The 21,638-nt window shown below is 36.3% G+C and overlaps 1 protein-coding gene and 1 long non-coding RNA gene across 3 annotated transcripts in view; one reads left to right on the top strand and one right to left on the bottom strand.

Moving 5' to 3' along the window:
- LOC113624531 (uncharacterized) overlaps positions 1-21,638 on the top strand; it is a 71,138-nt gene that overhangs the window by 27,434 nt on the left and 22,066 nt on the right. The gene's annotated exons all lie outside the window — the stretch shown is intronic.
- The window catches only part of PLPPR4 (phospholipid phosphatase related 4), a 36,903-nt gene continuing 26,662 nt past the window's right edge, over positions 11,398-21,638 (bottom strand). The window contains exons 4-7 of one of the 2 annotated variants that reach the window (XM_027114442.1): positions 19,361-19,556; positions 17,671-17,728; positions 16,739-16,912; positions 11,398-13,380 (exon numbers count right to left, since the gene is read on the bottom strand). In XM_027114442.1, coding sequence (XP_026970243.1) covers positions 12,055-13,380; positions 16,739-16,912; positions 17,671-17,728; positions 19,361-19,556 — 1,754 coding nt within the window. In that variant the 3' untranslated portion in view covers positions 11,398-12,054. The remainder of the gene's footprint in view (positions 13,381-16,738; positions 16,913-17,670; positions 17,729-19,360; positions 19,557-21,638) is intronic. The other variant, XM_027114443.1, reaches the window with a different exon arrangement.

Genomic DNA, 21,638 nt, shown 5'->3' with positions numbered 1-21,638 from the left:
CTATTTTATGATTTTTAGAATTAATAATAATTTTTTAAAATTAATAATACATTTTAAAATTAATAATAAAATAATAAGGGTTATATTATCTACAGGCAGTCAGTCATGGGGCAAGCTCTGCACCTAAAGAGCCTGGGTTTGAGTCCTAACTTAGGACATTGGGCAAGTTCTCAATCTTACAGTTCTTCAGTTTGCTCATCTGTAAAGTGGAAAGAATAACAGTGTCTACTCTATGAGGTTATCCTGAGGACTCAAGTACACTGCTACTGCAGGTGGTAGGCACCTGTTGAGTTGGTGCTGGAGTTCTGCACAGGTACAAAGAATGTCTGCTATATGGTTTCTCGTTTGTCACAGCATTGAGCACAGCTTGTGACAGCAACAGCAACACTTGCAGTGCCTCTTAAAGCAGTTGTGCTGGAGCCTGCGTGGCCCTGAGTCCCATTGTTTTGACAGGAGGAGAGGAAAGGAGCCACTTTGGTTCCACATTGAGGTGGCAGCAGTGGCTTCAGGCGCTGGGAAAGCAACTTCTTCCTGGTGCAGAATGGAGTTTGCACTGTGTTCTCCCCTAACTGTTGATTTATACAGTGACTAATATTAGTGTAAATAAACCAACAGTGCTCTATGGCTGGATCTTATATTTCTTAAAGTCCTGCTCTAAATGCCATTTTCTTTGTTATTATAAAAATGTATTTATTTAATATTTGAGCAGTAGATTTATTATGATTTTAATAAATATCAAGTAGCTTATTCATTGTAATTTCAATTACTATACTGAGATAGTCTAGTTACATAACACAAATGACACTCCTATCTCCTGGTGGCAGCCAGCTGAATTACAGGTAGAAATACTCAAGCATTGAACATGCCTTGTCAAGCCACAGATATATTTGAACTGTTCACTGAAACCATTTAGTTGACTATGTCACAACTCATTGGATTTACAGCCTCAACTATTTATAATGAGGAAGTTAAAATGTAAAGGGGATAGCAGGGCAGATAAATTAGGAGTTTGGAATTAACATATACACACTACTGTATATAAAATAGATAACAGGGACCTACTGTATAGCACAGGGAACTATATTTAACATATTATATTAACCAATAATGGTAAAGAATCTGAAAAAGAATATATATATATATAAAAATATATATATAAACTGCATCACTTTGTTGTACACCTGAAACTAACACAACATTGTAAATTAAAAAATGGGTAAAAAACCCACAAAGTATCTCCAAATAAAAATCTAAGTTCATTCAAAAAGAAGTAAGTTTCTTAACAAACAAACCCTAAATTATTCTCTAATTTATATTCATGTTATTTATTAGTCTGTGGTTTTAAAAGAAATTGTACATGTATCATCCATTTTATTCTCAAAATTCATATTCAACTATCAAGAATAATTACAAGGCATACCAAAAGGCAACAAACACAATTTGAAGAGACAGAGCAAGCATCAAAACCAGGCATGGCAGGAATGTTAGAAATAACAGAATGAAAAGAAAGGCCACAGACTGGGAGAAAATATTTGCAAAAGACTCATCTGATAAAGAACCATTATCCAAATTATACAAAAACCACTTAAAACTCAACAATAAGAATACAAACCAACTGATTGGAAAATAGGCCAAAGACCTTAACAGATAGCTCATCAGAGAAGATATACAGGTGGTAAACAAACATATAAAAATATGCTCCACATCATGTGCCAGCAGTGAAATGCAAATTAAAACAACAAAGAGACACCACCACACACCTATTAGAATGGCCAAAATCTAGAACAGCAGCAATACCAAATGCTGTCTAGGATGTGGAGTAACAGGAATTCTTATACATTGCTGAGGAGGATGCAACATGCTGCAATCACTGTGAAAGACAGTTTGGCAGTTCCTTACAGAACTAAACCCACTCTTACCATGCGATTCAGCAATCACACTCCTCAGTATTTATTCAAAGGATTTAAAAACTAATGTCCACACAGAAACCTGCACATGGATGCTTATAGCAGTTTGTACACAATTGCCAATACTTGGAAACAACCAGATATCTTTCAGTCGATGAATAGATAAATCAACTGTGGTATCCAGACAATAGAATATCATTCAGCTTTGAGAATAAATGAGCTATCCAGCATGAAGAGACATGGAGGAAATTTAAATGCATATTACTAAGTGAAAGAAGCTGATCTAAAAGGCTACATATGGTATGATTCAAATTATATGATATTCTGGAAAAGGTGAAACGAGACAGTTAGATCAGTGGGTGAGCATTTCACAATATATACAAATATCAAATCATTATATTGTACACTTGAAACTAATATAATGTTATATGGCAATTATATGGCAATGAAAAATGCAAAACCAAACCAAATCAAGAAAAGATCCGTGGTTTCCAGGAGTTGGGGAAGGGGGAGAGCAGGATGAATAGGTGGAGTACCCTTCTATAATGGTGGATACATGTCATTATACATTATACACTGTGTAAACCCATAGACTATACATCACCAAGAGTGAACCCTAATGTACACTATGGACTCTGTGTGATAATGATGCGCCAGTGTAAGCTCATCTATCGTAACAACTGTACTGCTCTACTGGGGGGTCATTGATAATAGAGAGGCTATGCATATGTGGGGGGGCAGGGAGTATGTGTAATATCCCTGTACTTTTGCCCAATATTGCTGTGAAACTAAAACTTCTGTAAAAAAATAGTTTAATTTTTTAAAATCCTGGAATATTTGTTTAAGATAACAGGGCAGTAAAGATGTCTCTGCACAGTCTTTCAACAAAGGGTAGTTTCCCGAAGAAAACTGATTTTAACTTGAGGCTTAATCAGAAAGGGACCGGCCTGGGACGCATGTAAAGGTTTAGGGTTTTTTTGGTTTTGTTTTTTGTTTTTTAGAGGGGGACTAGATATCCAGGAGGACAGAAAGAAACATGATAAACTGAAGATTAGTGAAGACTAAACCAAGGAAAATATTGTCATAAAGATTAATGAACACTTGTTCTTGAATATCAAGAAATAAACAATTCTCTGAGAAGAGATATAAAAACTCAGAGTCATAAGAAAACATAAGAGAATGAAAACAGATAGTGGTGCTTAGGAAAGAAAGGAAGGATAACAAAAATATTCACTTTATAAAGAGACACACAGAGAGAGAAAGAGAGAGATTGATTCAATAGTTAACTGGTGAAAGAATCAATTGTCCTATGTGCAACTCATTCTGATTCTCAAAGGGTCCAAATTTAAATTTCTTGGTGGAACTTAGGCAAAGTCCTTGCCACACTGTTCCCAGAACCTCTCTTCCTAGGACCTCATTCTAACACTTAGACAGAACTTAAGAAAAGATAGATGGAATAGGCTGAAACTGGCCCCTGTCAGTAGGAAATGAGAGATTTGCTAAAGGAGATTAGAAAAAAGAAAAGGTGTTTCAATAATAAAGAAATTGAGGCAGAGTGAGAAACTGAGGCAATCAATCATGGACCTTTATGAAGAGTTTAACTTCCTAGATTTTTTTTCTTTAATTATAGGAAATTAATTTTTAGCACAAATTGTTAATATTTTTTCCTCCTATGTTTATATTGATAATTCCCTATGATTACTTGGTTACATCAGTATAGACTCACATGTATAGTAGTGTGGAGAACAAAAGAATGGAGCAGTAACAAGAATTTTGCCTTTCCTCATTCTTCCTCCCATTAAACCTAAGTGAAAAGAACAGTATTGTATTAAGCCACCATGTCTAATCGTCCTTGGTGGTGACAAGAAGAGAAGTAAGAACGTAACAGCACAGCAGGCTGAGCAGCAACTGGGGGATGGAAAACTCAAGACATGATCTGAGATAACGATCAGCCTTTATTTCCTAAAAATACTAGGACATGACTCTTAAAAAGGATGACAAAAATGACAGTTGGTGTACACATTTATAATCTTAATTCTCACAACAAAGCATTTTAAAATAAATTTATAATTTAAAAAGTAATAAATGCAGAGTTCCCAGGAAGGGTGGAAGAGTTGCTCAAGGTCACAGAATTATTGAGTGATTGAGCCAGGACTGTACTCAGTGCTCTCCACTTCTAAAATGTGTTTCCTCTTCACCACTCGTGGCAGTACCATGATGAATGGTAAGGGAAAAGAATGGATTAAGTCATAGTTTAGATTATATATTTTTTTCTTTAGCCATAGTAGTGGGGGAGGATAGTTTGCTCTTATTAAGATGGAGAAATAAATTTGGGAATATAAATCAGAAAATGTATTTTGAGAATGTTAAATCTGAGATAATTATAGATATTTAAGTAGAGATATCAATCAAGTAGGCAGTTGTATATTTGGTTCTAGAGTTCTAGGGAGAGATGAGGACTAGAGATAAAGAAGTCAAAAAATAATGCCCAAGATTAAGAACTAATATACTGCCACACAGTGTTTTAAATGCTTTGCCTATATTTATTCATTTAATCTCCGTAACAATGCTAAATTATTATCCTTATTATACAGAAAAGAAAACGGCGGCACACAGTAGGTAGAGCTGGAATTTGAATACTTGTCAGCCTGACCCCAAAGACTCTTTCACTACTCCATAATTCTGAAAATAATTGTGATATCCTAGTGGCAGATTGGGTGACAATACGAGACCAGTGGACATGCCAGATCTAAATAAATTATTGATACTCTAGTCCCTGGACTCTAATATCTAATTTTGAATTTGAAAAATACCTTGAACGCTGACTACAAAGAGGGCTTTCTACCTTTTTTCTTTTAATGATAGAGTACGTATTCTTTATTGGCACTTGCCTCTACGGAGATTACTGTGGAGGTGGGAACATTTGAACAAACAACTTTTGCAAAATCATATCTATTGTGAGGAGACAGCTTGTTCCAAGAAATCTGGCTTAACAACATGTCAACATTTTTAAAAGATGCTTCAAATAAGAAAAAAGAGAAAAATATAGATAAATTTGGCTTCAAAGTCGTGAAGGGATTTCTGAGAACTATGGGACTTCAGGGAACAATTAAATGGACAACCATTTTTTCTCTTCCAAACACCCTCATATATTTTCCTTTGTATAATATATTCTATTTACTTATTTTCATAATTTTTTTACACATAGTAGGTAGAACATACTGTATTCATTCAATTATTCTTATATTTATTGATCACCTATTGTGTTAGGTGCTACTTATAAAGAGCTTACAATTTAGTGTGTAGTAAATATTCAATGCCTTGTTAATTAAGGTGATTAATTGTACAAACTATATAATTGTGAAAACATTGACCATGCAAAAGATCTATAAATATTCTCAAAAGGGAGAGATAGCTTAGCCTTTTTGAAAAATGTACCAACTCTGGTGTCATAATGTTTCATTCATTCATTCATTTCAAATGTTTATTGAGTGTCTAACCTATGTGGCAGGTGATGTGCTAAATGTTAGGGATTACAAAATGAACAGAAGATAGTTGTTTCCCTCTCTCAGTGCCCTCCTGACCTCTACCAGTAGTGTGACTTTGAGTATATCACTTCTCATGTGTTTTACTTTTCTCATGTGTAAAACATAGATAATTATAGTGATTATACCTAAAAGGATGAGTGATATCTCAAGTCCCTTCTAGCTCTAAAGTTGTATAAGGGAAGATTGAGATTTAGTCTTGAAGGGCAAAAGAGATTTAAAAAGCAGTGCAAAGACTCTCTGGAAGGAGAGTTAAAAATAAACCATGTGCACACAGGCAAACGCACACACACATGAAGAAGTGAAGCCTGTTGCACCAATAGGTTTGTATGAAGTAGTGGCCTATAAAGGTCTGTAGGTTGTACTGTGAAAAGTCTTGAAGCTGTATGACAGAGACTGATCATTCTCATCTAGGAGCCATTCTCATCCTTTTCCATCTAGTTAGAGAAGATACAGACTTTTAGCTGGTAATAAGGCCTTTCAGCTAGAGACTAACTACATCTTCCAGACATTTTTGCAGCAAGATGATCTAGTTTGCTCCAATTGGGTAGATTATACATGACAGATACAACTTCAGTGTCATCTTCTTAAAGAGAAAGCTGCTTATCCTTGACTCCCTCCTTCCCACCGCCAATCCTGCTGGGAAATCATGACAACTAGAGAAACTTTGGAAGCCATGAGTTACAGAGGGAAAAGCTACTTCTCCAACTACTGGCTGCTCATATCTGTATTATATGGAATGGAATCATACAGGGTGTAATCTTTTGGCTTTTTCATTCAGCATAATTCCCTGGAAATTCATTCAAGTTGTGTGTATCAATAGTTCATTTCTTTTTATTGCTGAGTAGTGGTCCATGGTATGGTTGTATAACAGTTTATTTAACCATTCACCCAAGGAAGGACATCTAGATTATTTCCAGTTTTTGGCTATTATTAATAAAACTGAGATGAATACATAGGTACCATTTTTCTTATGGACATAAATTTTTATTTCTGTGGGATAAATGCCCAAGAGTGCAATTCCTGGGTAATGTAAGTGTATCTTTAGTTTTTTTTTTTTTTTTTAAGAAATTGCCAAACTATTTTCCAGAGTGGTTATACCATTTTACATTCCCGCCAGGAATGTGTAAGTGATGCAGTTTCTCCACATTCTTGTTAACATTTGGTATTATCATTATTTTTTTAATTTTAGTCATTCTTATAAGTATGTAGTAATATCTCATTATGACTTTAATTTGTATTTCTCAAATGGCTAATAATGTTGAACATCTATTTGTGTGCTTATTTACTATCTGCATATCCTTTTTGAAATGTCTGTTCATGCCTTTGCCCATTTTTTTATTTTTACTGTTTTTCTCTTTTAGTCTTTACTGTTTACTGTGTTACTGATTTTTTACTGTTGAGTTTTGAGGATTTTTTTTAATGTATTCTAGACTTGACTTTCAAAAAACAGCACATAAAGAGAAAAGATAAATTGGACCTCATCAAAATTTTAAAACTTTGCTCTTTCGAAGACCCTGTTAAAAGGTTGAACAGATAAACTACAGACTGGAAAAAAACATTTGCAGACACTGTATCCAACCAAGGACTAGCAGCTAGTCTTTGTTCTATATCCTACAGATTTTCTCCTGTGTTTTTCACTAAAAATTTTATATTTCTACATTTTACATTTAGGTCCTTGACTCATTTTGAGTTTATTTTTTAATACCTCTTTTTATACTTCCAGAAATATCTGTGATTGTTTAATTTAGACACAGAATAGGAAAGATTGGGCTGGGGGTGGAGTGAATTAGTTTTCCTAATACTCAAAGATGACATATCTTCATATCTTTTCTCAGAAGGCTATCACAGGCTAGAAGGTACAAACCACACAATGGAGGGTAGGGGGGAAGTTCCTACTATAGAGAATATCTAGCTTGTTTTCTATAAGGTAGTAGCCAGGTACAAAGTGTACGGAGGTGATTAAGAGAAAGGGAGATTTTATATTAATACAATTTTCATATTTTTTTCTTCAAACTCATTCACCTACTTGTCAATTGTACTATTTTTAAAAGCTAACATTAGAGTTTAGATGGATTTTTCTCATAGGCAATGGCTGAGAATCTTAAGGTAGGGAGAATAAAGGAGATAAAATGGGCACTCAACAAGTTTGTTAAATAGAACTGGTGGCAGAACTATAGTTTTGTTCAGTTTGCCCCTCTTTATCATTGACAATAGTGCACAAACACTAGCAATCAGGGACTTTCATTGACCATTGTATGGTCAGTGAAATGGAAGTCATTTCTGTATCAGAGGACTCATCTAGACATTTTTTTTTTTTGCAATTAGGAAGCATGGTCACTGGGAATTTCCTATAATTGGGTCTTACCTATAATATCATATACTATTACTGAAATCTATACTTCCTTCAACCTGCAGCATTTGACCCTAGAGTGTTTTAGAAGCTTTCTACAGAATAAAGACTGGAGACACATTTAATAAGCAGGGGAAATGAAATATCCAGTCACAACAGACCATTACCCATTTTCCAGGCCACATTTTCCTTTTAGATTAAACCATTTCAATTCCTTTTGGTTTCCTTCAATTATTTTAACTAAATTACTCTCTGAATCATGCATAAATTTCCGTATTCCATTTGAACTGCAATATGAAATGACCCATAGATATCAAGTAAAGACTTGACCTGTAAAAGGCAGAAAAGATATTGCTCTAATGATAGTTTCTTATGTATATAACCCAGAATCCACTCACCTGATACATCATGAGAAAGGTACTAGGATCAGGGGTACCTGTATATAAATCACCTATTTTGATATATTATGTAGTAAAATGGTTGATGTAGGCTTTTAGCAACCCCATTGGCTTGCTTATATAACCTTTGTGGTCAAAGATGATAATACTTGTTAGTCATTTTAGACCAGCAAGTTACTTCCTATTTTCTTGTCAGTTTTTGCTCTCTGGATAAAATACATAATAGTAATACATAGAAAGAACATTAGGATATCCTTTAGAAAAGATAATATAGCTGAATGTCCCCTTTCCAGAGATGAAAAATTCAAAACCCAGAGAGGCTTAATATTATATTTCAGCTGTTATAAGGTACACATCAATTTTTCACATGTTAATGTTTCTAAAACAAGTATGTTTTCTATAATCAGTAGCATCTTACAACGGCTCTTGGCCGGGTGGCTATCATGGTGTAGTTGCATGGTATGCATGAATTTGGTTGCTGTTGGCACTTGCAAGAACTTGGTGGCATCACTGGACAACTGTAACTTCATGTTTTAGTGAACCAGCCACTTAAGGATAATTTGATTAAATCATAAGTCCTGGCTGTGGTCTCAAAACTTGTGTGTTAATACCTTCTAGGGAGATGGACAAAGTATTAGCAGTATAACTCATATAACAGGTGTTAATGGCTTGGAAAACAATCCTGGAGTTAATAATAAAGCATTCTTTTTAAGAGAAGCTGACTCAGAGGGTAATAATGCACATCAACTACTCTTAGTAAAAAATTGATTGAGAACAATTGACCCTGACTTTTTCATATTTTCTTTTTCAATACTCTATAACATTGATATGTGAAAAATCTCTGTCTATAAAATCTAAAAGAGCTTCTTTATAAGCATAAAATCAAAATTCTAAAAGATAAGGAAACATTATATCATAGTTTGAGAAGCTTTTCCTTCTTAGTACAATACTCTTTCTTCTAAATAATTATGAATATAATCAGTCTGAGTCATTCTTATTTCTTCAGCTGTTTTCCTATAAGTCAAGTTATTATCCATTCATACTCCATCTGAAGTAAAAGATCAAAATGCTCCAATTTTGATGAAGAAATCTAATCTTTATTTCTATGATGTTAGCACAATATACTCACACAATAGCTCTGATCTGTACTTAACAAAATACATTATAGCACTTTACAAACTTTATCAGTTTGGAAAACATTGCATAACATTTTATTAAACACAATACTTTATATATATATATATCATATATATTTTCATAATTTTATTTACTTTAAAAAGATAATTAACTCTCTTTATTCAGTACTTGATTTTATCAATAAAGCACAGCCTAACAAAGGAAGAAGTGCTCTCATTAGCAAATAAGATAAATAGAACACTAAGAAGAGATAACACCTGTTAGTCTCATTTATTTTAAATTAAGGTACCAGTGGAATGTAAACAATTTTTTTTGTAATTTTTTATACAAAAGATGTGTTATCAAATATACATGCAGAGGTCTGAGTTCTAGTGACTATCATTATATTTCCTTAACAGTGTGGTACAATTTAAGTCATTAAAAACTGTAGCCTTTGGCACTTTGAGTAGAAAACGAATATATCAATATTTATGTAAAGAAAAAAAAAACTTCGATGACTAGAGAAGTACTTTAAAATCTTCTGTTAAGAAATAGGAAAGATTAGGAAATATCATACTGCACCTGAAATGCTGCAGCTTTTTTTTTTCCTTCAGAGCACTAAAACCAGTCCCCCTTCCTCTCTATAAATTGGCAAAAGCCAGTAGGAGTGTCATAATGGTGGTGGTAGTGGTTAAGAAATGGGGAAGGCAACATTGTACTCTCACTCCCCTCTCTGAGATGGAAATTGCCAGAAGGGGTATAGTTGAATCTGTATTTTATTGCCAGAGTTTTCAATTCTGCTGGTTTCAGCTAAATCCCTAATGCTTTAGGAGGTTGGTTACTCTACAAATCTCTGCCCTTTTCCGGTAGAAGTTGATAAGAATGTGGTACTACTCATCTCTAAACAACTACTTCTGTTCTCACTGAAAATTAAACTGAGATCAGATCAACCAGCATTGTTGTTACCTTTTGTCCCCTTGGCAATCATCAAATGCACATTAGAATTCTTCAGAAATAGTGTAAAAAGGTTTAATACTATGGGCTTCCCTGGTGGCGCAGTGGTTGAGAGTCCGCCTGCCGATGCAAGGGACACGGGTTCGTGCCCCGGTCCGGGAAGATCCCACATGCCGCAGAGTGGCTGGGCCCATGAGCCATGGCCGTTGAACATGCACGTCCGGAGCCTGTGCTCCGCAACGGGAGAGGCCACAACAGTGAGAGGCCCACATTCCGCCAAAAAAAAAAAAAAAAGGTTTAATACTAAATTACAGGAACCAAATATTTCTTCATACTTAAAATAAAATTTTAACTTGGAAAACACTTCAAAATGTTTTGTTTTTATCTTCTTATTGATAATATTGGTTTTGTTTGATTTAAGTTGAAGGCTTCATTCAGGATAGGTAGCAAAAACTATCATTTGTATGTTGAGCACAAAAACTGTGCCTATCTAGATATTTTGAAGAAATACATTCTTAACGTATACTGTGATTTTCTTCTTAACAATTTACATCTTTTTCAGATTCTCCCTGTTGGTATCCAATTAACAAAAATACTTTAGAGAAGACGGTAAAACCCAACTACTGTGGCTCTAATTTACTGGTTATTAGGATATAAAAAAAAGTTAATAATCTGGAACAAACGAAATTTTTGGATTACTTAAGATAGCAACTTAAGCCAGTTGGCTGGAAACATCTAAAGTTAGACATGACCAACACTGCTGTCAATGTAACCCGCAATGTCGAGTTTTGGTTCATATTCCTTCTTTATAAATTCACAGCAGTATATTTTGCTCAAAGAATGTCAACTGTTATTTTTGCTTTAAAAATAGAACAACATATCTATAACATAAAAAAATTAAATCAATAAAGGAGAAGGCATAAAATGCAAAATATGATCACAATTTCAAAAGACTCTCTAAAACAGTATTTTTTAAATTATTCAAATTTACTCACTAAAAACAGATTTTTCATTAGCAGTAACTATATTTAAATAAAAAGTAAGCAGCAAAAAACTATGCAGAAAAGTATTCTCTTTCACTGAAAATATCCCTATCAATTTTTGTTGTTGAAGAAAGCATAATTTTGAAGAAATGCACAAAACCTTTTCGTTTTTTTTTTGACTGTGACAGAGCCACTACAGAGAAGCCGCAGGGTGTCCTATTCTAACACAAAGAAGCCAACATCTTCTTAATACAGTAGCATTTCTTTGACAAGGAGTTGCACATCACTATTTCACAGCTAAATAGAATTTGAGAGTTTACATGGTATACGTACTATAATGATCAGCACCACCCGTATTGAGCTCTCGGTGCAGATTCTGCAAAATGAATATATAATACTGCATGGCCTCTGCTATAGGGAAAACATGTGTTCTGGATTCCCACAGCTAATTATAAAGAAAGATCCCTAAAGTTGGCACATTCAGGAAGTACAATAGTATACATTGAAGGAAACCACTTTCTTTTGATACTACCCTCTGCAAACCATTTGAGTTTGAAGGTAGGTCTTAAGAAGAGTCTTCACATTATCACATTAGTTAGGTTCTTGCATTGTGCTTTTCCCTCCCCTTGATGTGAAGTCTACAAGCTTGGGTAGAGTAGTTCTCAAGAGTCACTGAGTTCCGGACTGATGGTGTATAATCTAGTTTGGTGAGAAGGTTCTCGATTCGCTGGAACAGAGCACTGGTAGAATCTACACGTGGTCTTTTGGGGGTGGCCCAAATGATTGATTGGCCATCCCTCAATCCTTATAAGCCCGTGTTGGGGAGGTTCCTTTGTAGAAGATATTCCTAGTGTTTTCGGGGCTGCTGCTTCTTTCAGGAATTAAGATGATGTTGCCCTTTCTCCGCAGGGTGGAGTCGCGGGAAGAAGAAATGGACAGGGTCTCTGAACCAATTTCGCTGCCCTCTACTGGGGTGACGCGGATGGTGGTGATTCCATGGTGGTGATGCTCGTGGTTATCAATGTTGCTTCTCTTTCGATCTCCAGAACCATAACTGTCTTTCAGGGACTCACAGCTTTCGGAGTCCCTGTTGAGATCGTTGAGTTCATAAGTTTGGCGAAGGTTGCCCTTTTCAGGGGCTTTCCATTTCCAGGAGCCACTGCCTTCGCCTTCGGTGGACGGGATCTGTATGACGGGCCTGTTGTTCTCCGGGTGAGCCTCAACCCTCACGATCCCACTGGGTTCGTGGTCTGTCAAGGTTTTGTAGCGGATGGAGCCAGTGCAGGAGACCGTACTGCCTTCCGTGTTCTTGGGGCTGCTTTGGAGGACGCCCTGCTGCTTGGACATGGCTATGACTTGCATGATTCGAGGCTGGCTGTTGCTTCTATTACAGGCCACGGTCTTCTCCGCAGCTTTCAGCCACTTGGCCCGAGCGGAGCTGCTTTTGGGGGAGGTGCTTATGTTTTCCTGCGTCTCCTCCGGGATGTGCACTAACTGTGAGGACCCGGGGCGGGACTGAATGGACACTCTTGGTCCCCCAGGCATACTGTTGTTACACCCGGGGACGGTGCCAGGCTGGATCTTGAGGTACTGATTGCCGGGACCATGGTGGTCTCCATTGACCCCCACCCTCGACGGCTCCGAGCTTGACCTCATTTCAATGGATCTGGGTGGTGACTGTCCAGGCTCGGTCTCCATAACCTGCAGGGACAACTTACGACTTTCATTCTTATTCTTCCACTGGGTGAGGAGCTGCTTGGATCTAGCAGAATCCATAGAGGCATGAATGGTGGCGTTTCTTCTCACAGGGTCTTCCACGGATGGGGTGTTGGCTCTAGGCAAGGTATTGCTGAAGGTAACCATGTTTTCCTTCCCCATGGGGCTCCGTGGAGTGATGATTTCTACATCAGCATTTGCCCTTTTGAGGTTTGTCAATGAGCTAGCATCTCTATGGTTTCGGTTGAGGATGCCTTCTGTGTGAGCAATTCCGTCACTACTGCTACCATTTTTAGCAGATAAAACTCGGCTGGGGTCTTGATTGAGGTCTGTCAGAGACCTGAGGGCTTCTCTGTGCTGAAACATACTCTCTTCGCTAGGCAGAAAATTCCCCACAGCATACAGACCCTAATGTTGGAAGAAACAATAAATATCATGCATTAGAAGACATGGTTACTGGGAGTTTGCCTTGGAGGATGTACTGAGGCACATAAATAAGTGTGTGTTCTCTATAAACCATTGACTAATACAAATAACCAAAACCTAAAGGTACAATTACTCAGGAAATAGTTTGTAAGTTATACCATAAATCACTGAACTAACTCTTCAGAACTATGGAGTCCATTACTTTTGTGTGTGTGTGTGTGTGTGGTACGTGGGCCTCTCACTGTTGTGGCCTCTCCCGTTGCGGAGCACAGGCTCCAGACGTGCAGGCTCAGCGGCCATGGCTCACGGGCCCAGCCGCTCCGCGGCATGTGGGATCTTCCCGGCCCGGGGCACGAACCCGTGTCCGCTGCATCGGCAGGCGGACTCTCAACCACTGTGCCACCAGGGAAGCCCCATTACTTTTTATTATTAATTGGATTTTCTCTCCTTTCTCCATCCCACTGGGATGTTTTTGACAATCTTGTCCTCTGTTTTGAGAAGAGAAGTCAGACAATGAGAGAAATCAGGGCATTCTTCCCCTTTTCAAAGGAATTCATTTTTCTGGATTTATGAACCACTTGTTGAGTGACTCCTCAAATGGCTTAACTGATTTATTTTGTCTACCATTTTCAGTCATACCTCATGATGGAAAGCAGAACAGATGTGGAAATACAGAACAATGAATCATTCATAAAACATGATATCAGATTTTGTAGCGGGGCCAGAGACACATATTTTCACAACTCACATGGAGCACAGCCCTCTGTTCAACATTTTCCAGAATGTTCTTGGAAGAGAGGGCAGAAACTGTCACTAGATTGGGGCATTCATGTTCTTTCCTGATTTAAACCTGGTCTTAAATTTTGAAAGCAATATTTGATCAACTCAGTACTATTACAGTAAATTTGAACCAAACTTTATTTAATCTTGTCTTCATACTCAGGTCGTCGATTTTTTGTTTGTTTCAGATCTGGGGGATAAAAATCTGAAAAAAAGGCTAAAGTTCAGCTTCAGAAATTTTAGGCTTTTGACACATAGATGCTCTAATCCCTGCTGGATTTTTAGTTTTTGAGATGTTTAGTTTAGAGATAAGAGCCAGCAGCAAATACCTATTTGCAAGCTAATTTCAATAGAAGGTAGCCACTGTCTGCTTTTCAAATCAAATGGAAGGAATTTCACGGATTTGACATTTTATAGAGTGCCTAAAAATGAACAACAGCATTGGCTTAGAACTGATAAATTTACAGTTTCAGGGCAGAATGTAAACAGGAATGGAATAAAGTCAAGCTTCTGCCTCTCCAAGTACTTTAATTCCTGTTTAAAATCTTCTTCTAAATAATACCTATCTACGCTCATACTGCCAGAGTTCCCAGGATGAACAGTCCCTCCCTAATGTTCCATTAATAATTACTGTATAGCACAGGGAACCCTACTCAGTACTCTGTGATGACCTAAATGGGAAAAAATCTAAAAAAGAGTGGATATATGTATATATATGACTGATTCACTTTGCTGTACAGCAAGAAACTAACACAACATTGTAAAGCAACTATACGCCAATAAAAATTAGTTTAAAAATGATTGTATTTAAATTCATTAAGTCTAGGACCATCCTCCACTAGACTGTACATAACCTCTGCTTATATTGTTCAAAATTCAAAGCCCAGCACTGGGCTTAATAAATATAGCTGTTTAATCCTTCTTATGATATGAGGCAGATAGTTATTATCCTCATTTTATAGGTGAAGAAAACTTGGCCAAATAGCAGGAGAATTGAGATTCAAGCCCAAACCCTTGGGACTCCAGGAAACCATGAAAATTTACAAAAGCAATACATGAACTGGAGAGAAACAGTTCTCAGTCATACTCTGTAACACCCGTTGCCAATGAATACTCCTGTGGGCAACACAGGCTTATGCACAATTCCTGACACACTAACTTTCATTTGATGGCTTTCTCCTCCACTGAAGAAAGTATATGAGGCAGTATGAGATTTGACTATGCTAGTATATAAAAATGAAAAAAAAAATCAGTGCTCACTTCAGTACATTTACTATTTTTTGTAAGCATTTTCTCATAATGCCTTTCACAAGTACACCAAGACCACAAGATTTAGAATGGTTCTAATAGACAGTTAATTTTTATTTCTCTGTAGATCCTCTTAGTTTCTTTCATTATTGCCTTTTTTCTTCTGCAGGCGGCTTGCATATTGGTGCTTCCCTGGCTCCTTTTGTTCTTAGGACCTGGCAATTTTATATACCGCCATAACTATAATGGTACTTCCACCGATAATGTCCATGATGCCCAAATCTATTCTCCACCACTCATTGCTACTTTAAGCTCCAGACCCAACTATTCAACTGCCTGTTGATCCTTAAATTGAGTTTGTCCACCTCCTTTCTCTCCACCAATTTGCTTCCTCTATCATTTACCAGGTCAGCTAATGAAGTCACCATCTGCCAGTCTTTCAAGCTAGAAACCTGGCCATTATCTCTCATTCCTTCTGTTCCCTCACCCTCCACTTAGACTTGCTCATTCACATGTCCATCTTTTTGCATATGCAGTTTCTTCAGCTTGGATGCCCTCCTTTCTTTACCCTAAGAAACTCTCATTTTTTAAAAACCGTATCACTTCTATAAAGACTTCCCTAACTTCCTTGGGTAGTTTGCTATCCTCAGAGCTCTTTGTTCATACCCTAATACATCATTTAACATGTTGTAATCATTTATACTTTTATTAATCTTTGCACTGAAACTCATAAAAGATGTACCTTATTTATTAGTGTTCCGACGCTCAGTATAGTACCTGGCACGGATCAGATATTGAATAAATGTAAAATGAATGAATGAATGCATGAATGAATGAATGAAGTGGACAATCTCAGTTTCCTTATGTTGAGGATATTCTTGAAGGAAGATCGGGCTTGAAAATAGAGTACTGCTAAAGAATTCAATATTAGTTGGATCATAGTTATATCCAGATGCTACATTTGTGCTGTTGGGCAAAGTATATAATTTTCCATTAAACTTTCACTTACCTTACTTTCCTTATCTATAAAATTATACTAGTAATAGTAGCCCCTGACTTTTGTTTTTGGTGGGAGGGGTAAGGGTAAAATGCAATAATCTTTCTAAAATCACAGTTTCTGGCCCATGGTAAGAGTTTAGTAAATTATTTTACTGAAAGTGGGATATATGTTTCGGCTTAGAATGGAGATGCAGTCAGAGATTTTCTCATAGATATAAACTATATTGCAAGTAAATCATTACAGTGCAAAACAAATTTTCTGCATGTTTTCCATTTTAAACTGTGCTTTATTGAATAGTAATAAATTATTTACCAAGTATAGAGCAATTCCTCCTCCTATTAAAAAGCCACAATAGACATCAACTGGGTGGTTCTTATACTGAGTTATCCGTGTTAGCCCACAGATGATTCCACAGATGATAAAGGTGAAGACCAAGAGAGGTTTCAGAAGCTTAGAGGAATCCGTTAGCGTGGAATTGAAGTACATCTTTAAAATGAAAGAACTGGGTTAAGTATGTAAGAAAGGTCATTTTACTATTCAATTATAATCAAATAAAAAGGTAAACTCAAAAGTCTGATACACGTGACATCAATTTTACTGTTCCATTCCCCCTGCTATGGCTATATTCTATACCTGAAAAAAAGGAAATACATGACAAAATTCATCAAATAAATAACAGATCTCTCATATAATTACACAAAAGTCTGGAAAAAAATTGAAGCCGCAGAATTATCCAGTTAACTGGTTAGTCTCCATGTTATTTGTCACGTAATTTCAATCCATTTTTTTCACATAAGATCTAGTGGACCATTAATCAGATATGGTGACAATTCATTGTATAGCATTTATCAACACTGACTTAGAACTCACTGTTACAAAAAAACTGAAACAAAAATGTGTGGTGTGTGTGTGTATGTGTGTGTGTGTGTGTGTGTGTGTGTACTTAACACAATTCTTTCAATTTATAACATTCATGTAGTTTACAATATCCTCCCATGAAGTATACTATTACATTAAAGAGGTATGAGGCTAAATAAACATTATGACTGTGTCAAAAAATTATCTTACTCTTTATAGTAGTATCCAGTTTCTATTTCTGATGCCATTGTATTGAAGGACTGCTGTACTAAAGTTTACTGTTCTGCTATTACACAGCTATATAATCTAATTAGTCATTGGAGACAACACTCATTTCTCTGATTTTCTCTAGGACGCAGTTTGACAAAAAAGACCCAGTTACTTACCGAAATGTACACAGCTGCAAAGGCAGCAAGGGTCGCATGTTGTGAAGGGAATGATTTTCTGCCAAAGGAAAAGAGTCAAATTATGCCTTCTGTTTCTGAAATACTGCTAACAATCATCTCAAGAACACTGGGTGGTTACAGTGTTCAACTTAAAAGCCTCAAGATAATAAGCAATAACTTTAATTTCTGTTTAGTTTTCTGGAGAAAGATCTGAGTGATAAAATAAACACTGCTAATCACCATTACTATTAAAGTAAAGTAGTGATGCACTTTCCAATGTAAAGTGTTAGCTTTGTTAGGGATCACTTCTTTATACCATTGGAATGATGGTTGAAAGTAGAAATGGAATGGAAAGCATTATAATTGTTTATTGGTATTATAATTATGTCAGCTTAAAGGTTTATAAAACCTAAGATTTTAAACTTTTTCTATGCTCTTAAATATATGGTTTCATTTACATACAAATTTAAAAGACAAAATTATTTTCTCACAGCGGCAGGTCTAGATGTGTTTTTTTACACTCTAGAGAGCATCAAAAAAGTCTAATTTTAACAAAATGTTTCTCTATCTATCCCACTTTAAAATAATCATTATCTCCAAAATCACAGAGTATATTATTTAGTGAAATAAGAAGCAAGGTGGGAGAGGTAGAACAGAGGATAGTGAGAGAGACACTGTAAAGGACAGACAGATGGAGAATAGAGATTTCTTTTAATGGATAAAAAATGGAAAAAATAAAATGCCGTTTTATTAATGTCCTCCTAATTATTTGGTACTCAATAAAAAGGACTACCATTCAACACAGACAAGAAAATGTAAAAGAATTGAGAAAGAATAGAGAGCATAGGTCTTAAATGTAGGTTCAAAATTATTGAATTGAATGGATCGTAAGAACGTGAATGTATATAATTACATAATATAAGTCTCTGATTCTTCAAGTGTACTTAACTTATTTTTGACTCAATCTTTGGGAACTCAGTTAGTGAAAAATACAATTCTTATATCTTTTTTTGTTGCCCTTCATCCTTCTGTAATTTATTTCTTTTGGACTTCTCTTTCCATATAAGTTTTTTTTTTTTTTTTTTTTTTTTTTTTTTTTTAAAAAATTTTATTTTTTTGTTGTTTTTTTGGGTTTTTCAGTTTTTATTTTCTGAAATGCAAGGTCAGAAGCTGTACAGATTTTCTGAGTTTACTCAAAGAAGACATATGCAATCCTAGATGCTATTTCTTTTAAAACACTACCAAAAGGAAAATTCATACGATTTCTTTTTTTTTAATAAAATATATAATGAAGCTGGAAATATCATAGATATTTTAGCCTTCCACTTAAGTCACTACATGACACATACTGACTCTAAGCCATGACTAACTATAAATATCTAAAATAAACCAATTGTGATAACCTAAAACCATAAGTAGTACAGGGTAAATCACAGAACATGACTGGGGTTTGGTGATATGAAGATGAGTGGCATGAATGTGAGGCTGAAATTTGGAGACAGACAGAAGGATTCAGAATGAACCACTAGTGGGTTTCTATGGTATTATCCCTAAAGAGATCACTGAATTGAAAAGAAAAATAAAACCAAAATCATTATGATTGAAAAATGTATGCCTGCGATGATACCCCAAGCTATTAATGAACAATGAAAACACTGACATGGAAATTTTCATAATCTCCATTTCTAACCTGCCGCTGTTGATAACTGTAAGATCAGATCCTGAGCAAATATCTTCTACAATGTAGGAATTCTCTTTGCAAGACACATTCAGAGAGGTATAGTTTGGCTTGCACACAGTCAGAAAGTATGGTGCCTGGTAGCCTGTGGACAGCTGGATGATATCTGTGATGAGAGCTGTAGAGCAGAGTCCAAACACATGAACACCTATAAGCAAAAGGAAAGAAACTGTTACCAAGCTAGTACTTAATGCTGATGTGCCATCATCAGCCATGCTTATTACACATTAACATGACAATCTTCACATCTGTTGTGATCATCTTCTCTGAGTTCATTTCAGGAAGATAGTAAAGAAAATGCCTAAACTTTCAAACAGATACTGAAATCCAAAATAAGGGCAATGAGTATTTCCAAAGTAGTCATTTGAGGTATTTTTGTCAGTTGGGTTCAATTGGGCCAATTCTTAATATCATGAACCATAGATCACTTGACAGACACTTGGAAAATGTTAAGGTGACAACTGTGTGATTTGAGAAGAATTAAATACGGGGAATGAAGCAAAATTCAAAATCGTTGTAAATTGCTTAGCACGTTTGAGCTTCCAGAGCTCTCTCTCCCCAGTAGTCCCTATCTGCAGCCACCGTTGCCAAAAATGTTCATCATACCAGGAATTCTAATTAAAACAGAGGAAAGGGCAGGCCAACCTTGTCATGGAAACTATAATCATACAAGTACAGAGCTGTAGGGAGGCTTCCTTCATGTTTGGAATTCGGAGATGATATTCTTAAATATCCCGGTTGAAATTCTATCTTTCTTTTATCTCCTGGGCCCAGTATGAAACCATAAACTCACAAACCCTGATGCAGGCTTGGACACTCGAACTCCATTCCTGCTTCAAGTCCCTTGCCTGGCTTTATCTTTGGGAATCTAGCTCTGCTCACTACACATGATCTGAACTCACCTTCTCCCTCTACGTTGTCTAGACCCCCTGGAGTCACTCTGACTTGATAGCCTGGATTCTGATCTATGATTTGCTCATAGAAATCACTGTGACAGGCACCTGGGTAACTCCTCAGTGGATTCCTCTAGACCAAGATGGTTGGCCTGTATGTTACCTCTTTTTGCATTTTCCTTCTCGGCTTATTGTCACCTAAAAACCACTCTCCCAATTATTTCTCCACCCACTCACCCGGATTCATGACACTGGACTTTTATTTATACATTCTAATTCCTAGCAGCATGCAAGATCTTGGAGAGGAGTATGGATAAGTGAGGAAACCCACTCATTTTTACCTTTGGAGAATGAGAATCTCTAGGCCCCCCAGGGGGTGGGCGTTGCTGACTCTGGGGCACGCTTCTCTAGGAAAGGATGTCCCATCCTCACCATCATGAGGCTTTTCAGGGAGGTTATGTGCCCCTTTGCCACAGCATTTTGTTACAGTAGGAAAACTTTTCCTGAGATCAGCTATATGTCCTGAAGTTTTACTTCTTTGTCTTAGTTCATGACCCTGGTAAGGGGATTATTCTTGCTGTACAGTCCTTGTGTGGCAAAGATGTGCCTTTCATAGTGGGGCAGAGTCTAGGGCATGATTTAGACCAGATGTTTTCCTCTAGCGGGAGAGGTGATTGTATTTAATTATCTACTAGGTATTAAATGAAGCTACCTGTTCCTTTCAGCTGAGACATTAAAGGTAGAAATAACTTTTTACTGATTTACGGGGAATCAATTAAAGCTTTTACATTGGGGTGATGTACTTTGGCTTGACTTTTCAACTCAGTTAAAAAAAAAAAGGTCTGTGACTCAAACAATATTAAGATAGTCACATGCTATTCAGAAGAGATGAAGGCTTAGATCTGGCTTGATTCTGATGCAGGCCCACTGATTTCCTGTAGGTCTCAAATAATAGGAGGTAAAGTTAGACGATATAACCAAGGAAAAAATAGCCTTGATGCTGTACTCTATGGTGACATTTTCATGGGCAGTAACTTCTCGATGAAAACACTCCAGGACAATTGAAACGGAATCACTGATGTGGCTAAAGTAGTTTCCGAAGGGTTATCCATTCATACTGGCCTGCTGACATTTATTCTCCATTTTAAAAAATGAACACAGATCCAGGAACTATTTTAAAGTAAATTCGTGCTTCTACCAGAGCTAAGACAAAAATATACTGAAATGCATGGCATGTTGGCTCTCAAACAGGTTATAACTGTAAATAACACATTTTAGATACAAAACTCAAATTTGGGTGTTTTAATGGGATTTTTTTTTAATAATGTAAAATTCAT

The sequence above is a fragment of the Aethalodelphis obliquidens genome, unplaced genomic scaffold, assembly GCF_003676395.1.
Source record: "Aethalodelphis obliquidens isolate GAN/ISIS:26980383/991018 unplaced genomic scaffold, ASM367639v1 scaffold13, whole genome shotgun sequence".
Taxonomy (NCBI): domain Eukaryota; kingdom Metazoa; phylum Chordata; class Mammalia; order Artiodactyla; family Delphinidae; genus Aethalodelphis; species Aethalodelphis obliquidens.
Note: the sequence above shows the minus strand (reverse complement) of the source record. Positions and strands in the feature narration are given on the sequence as shown.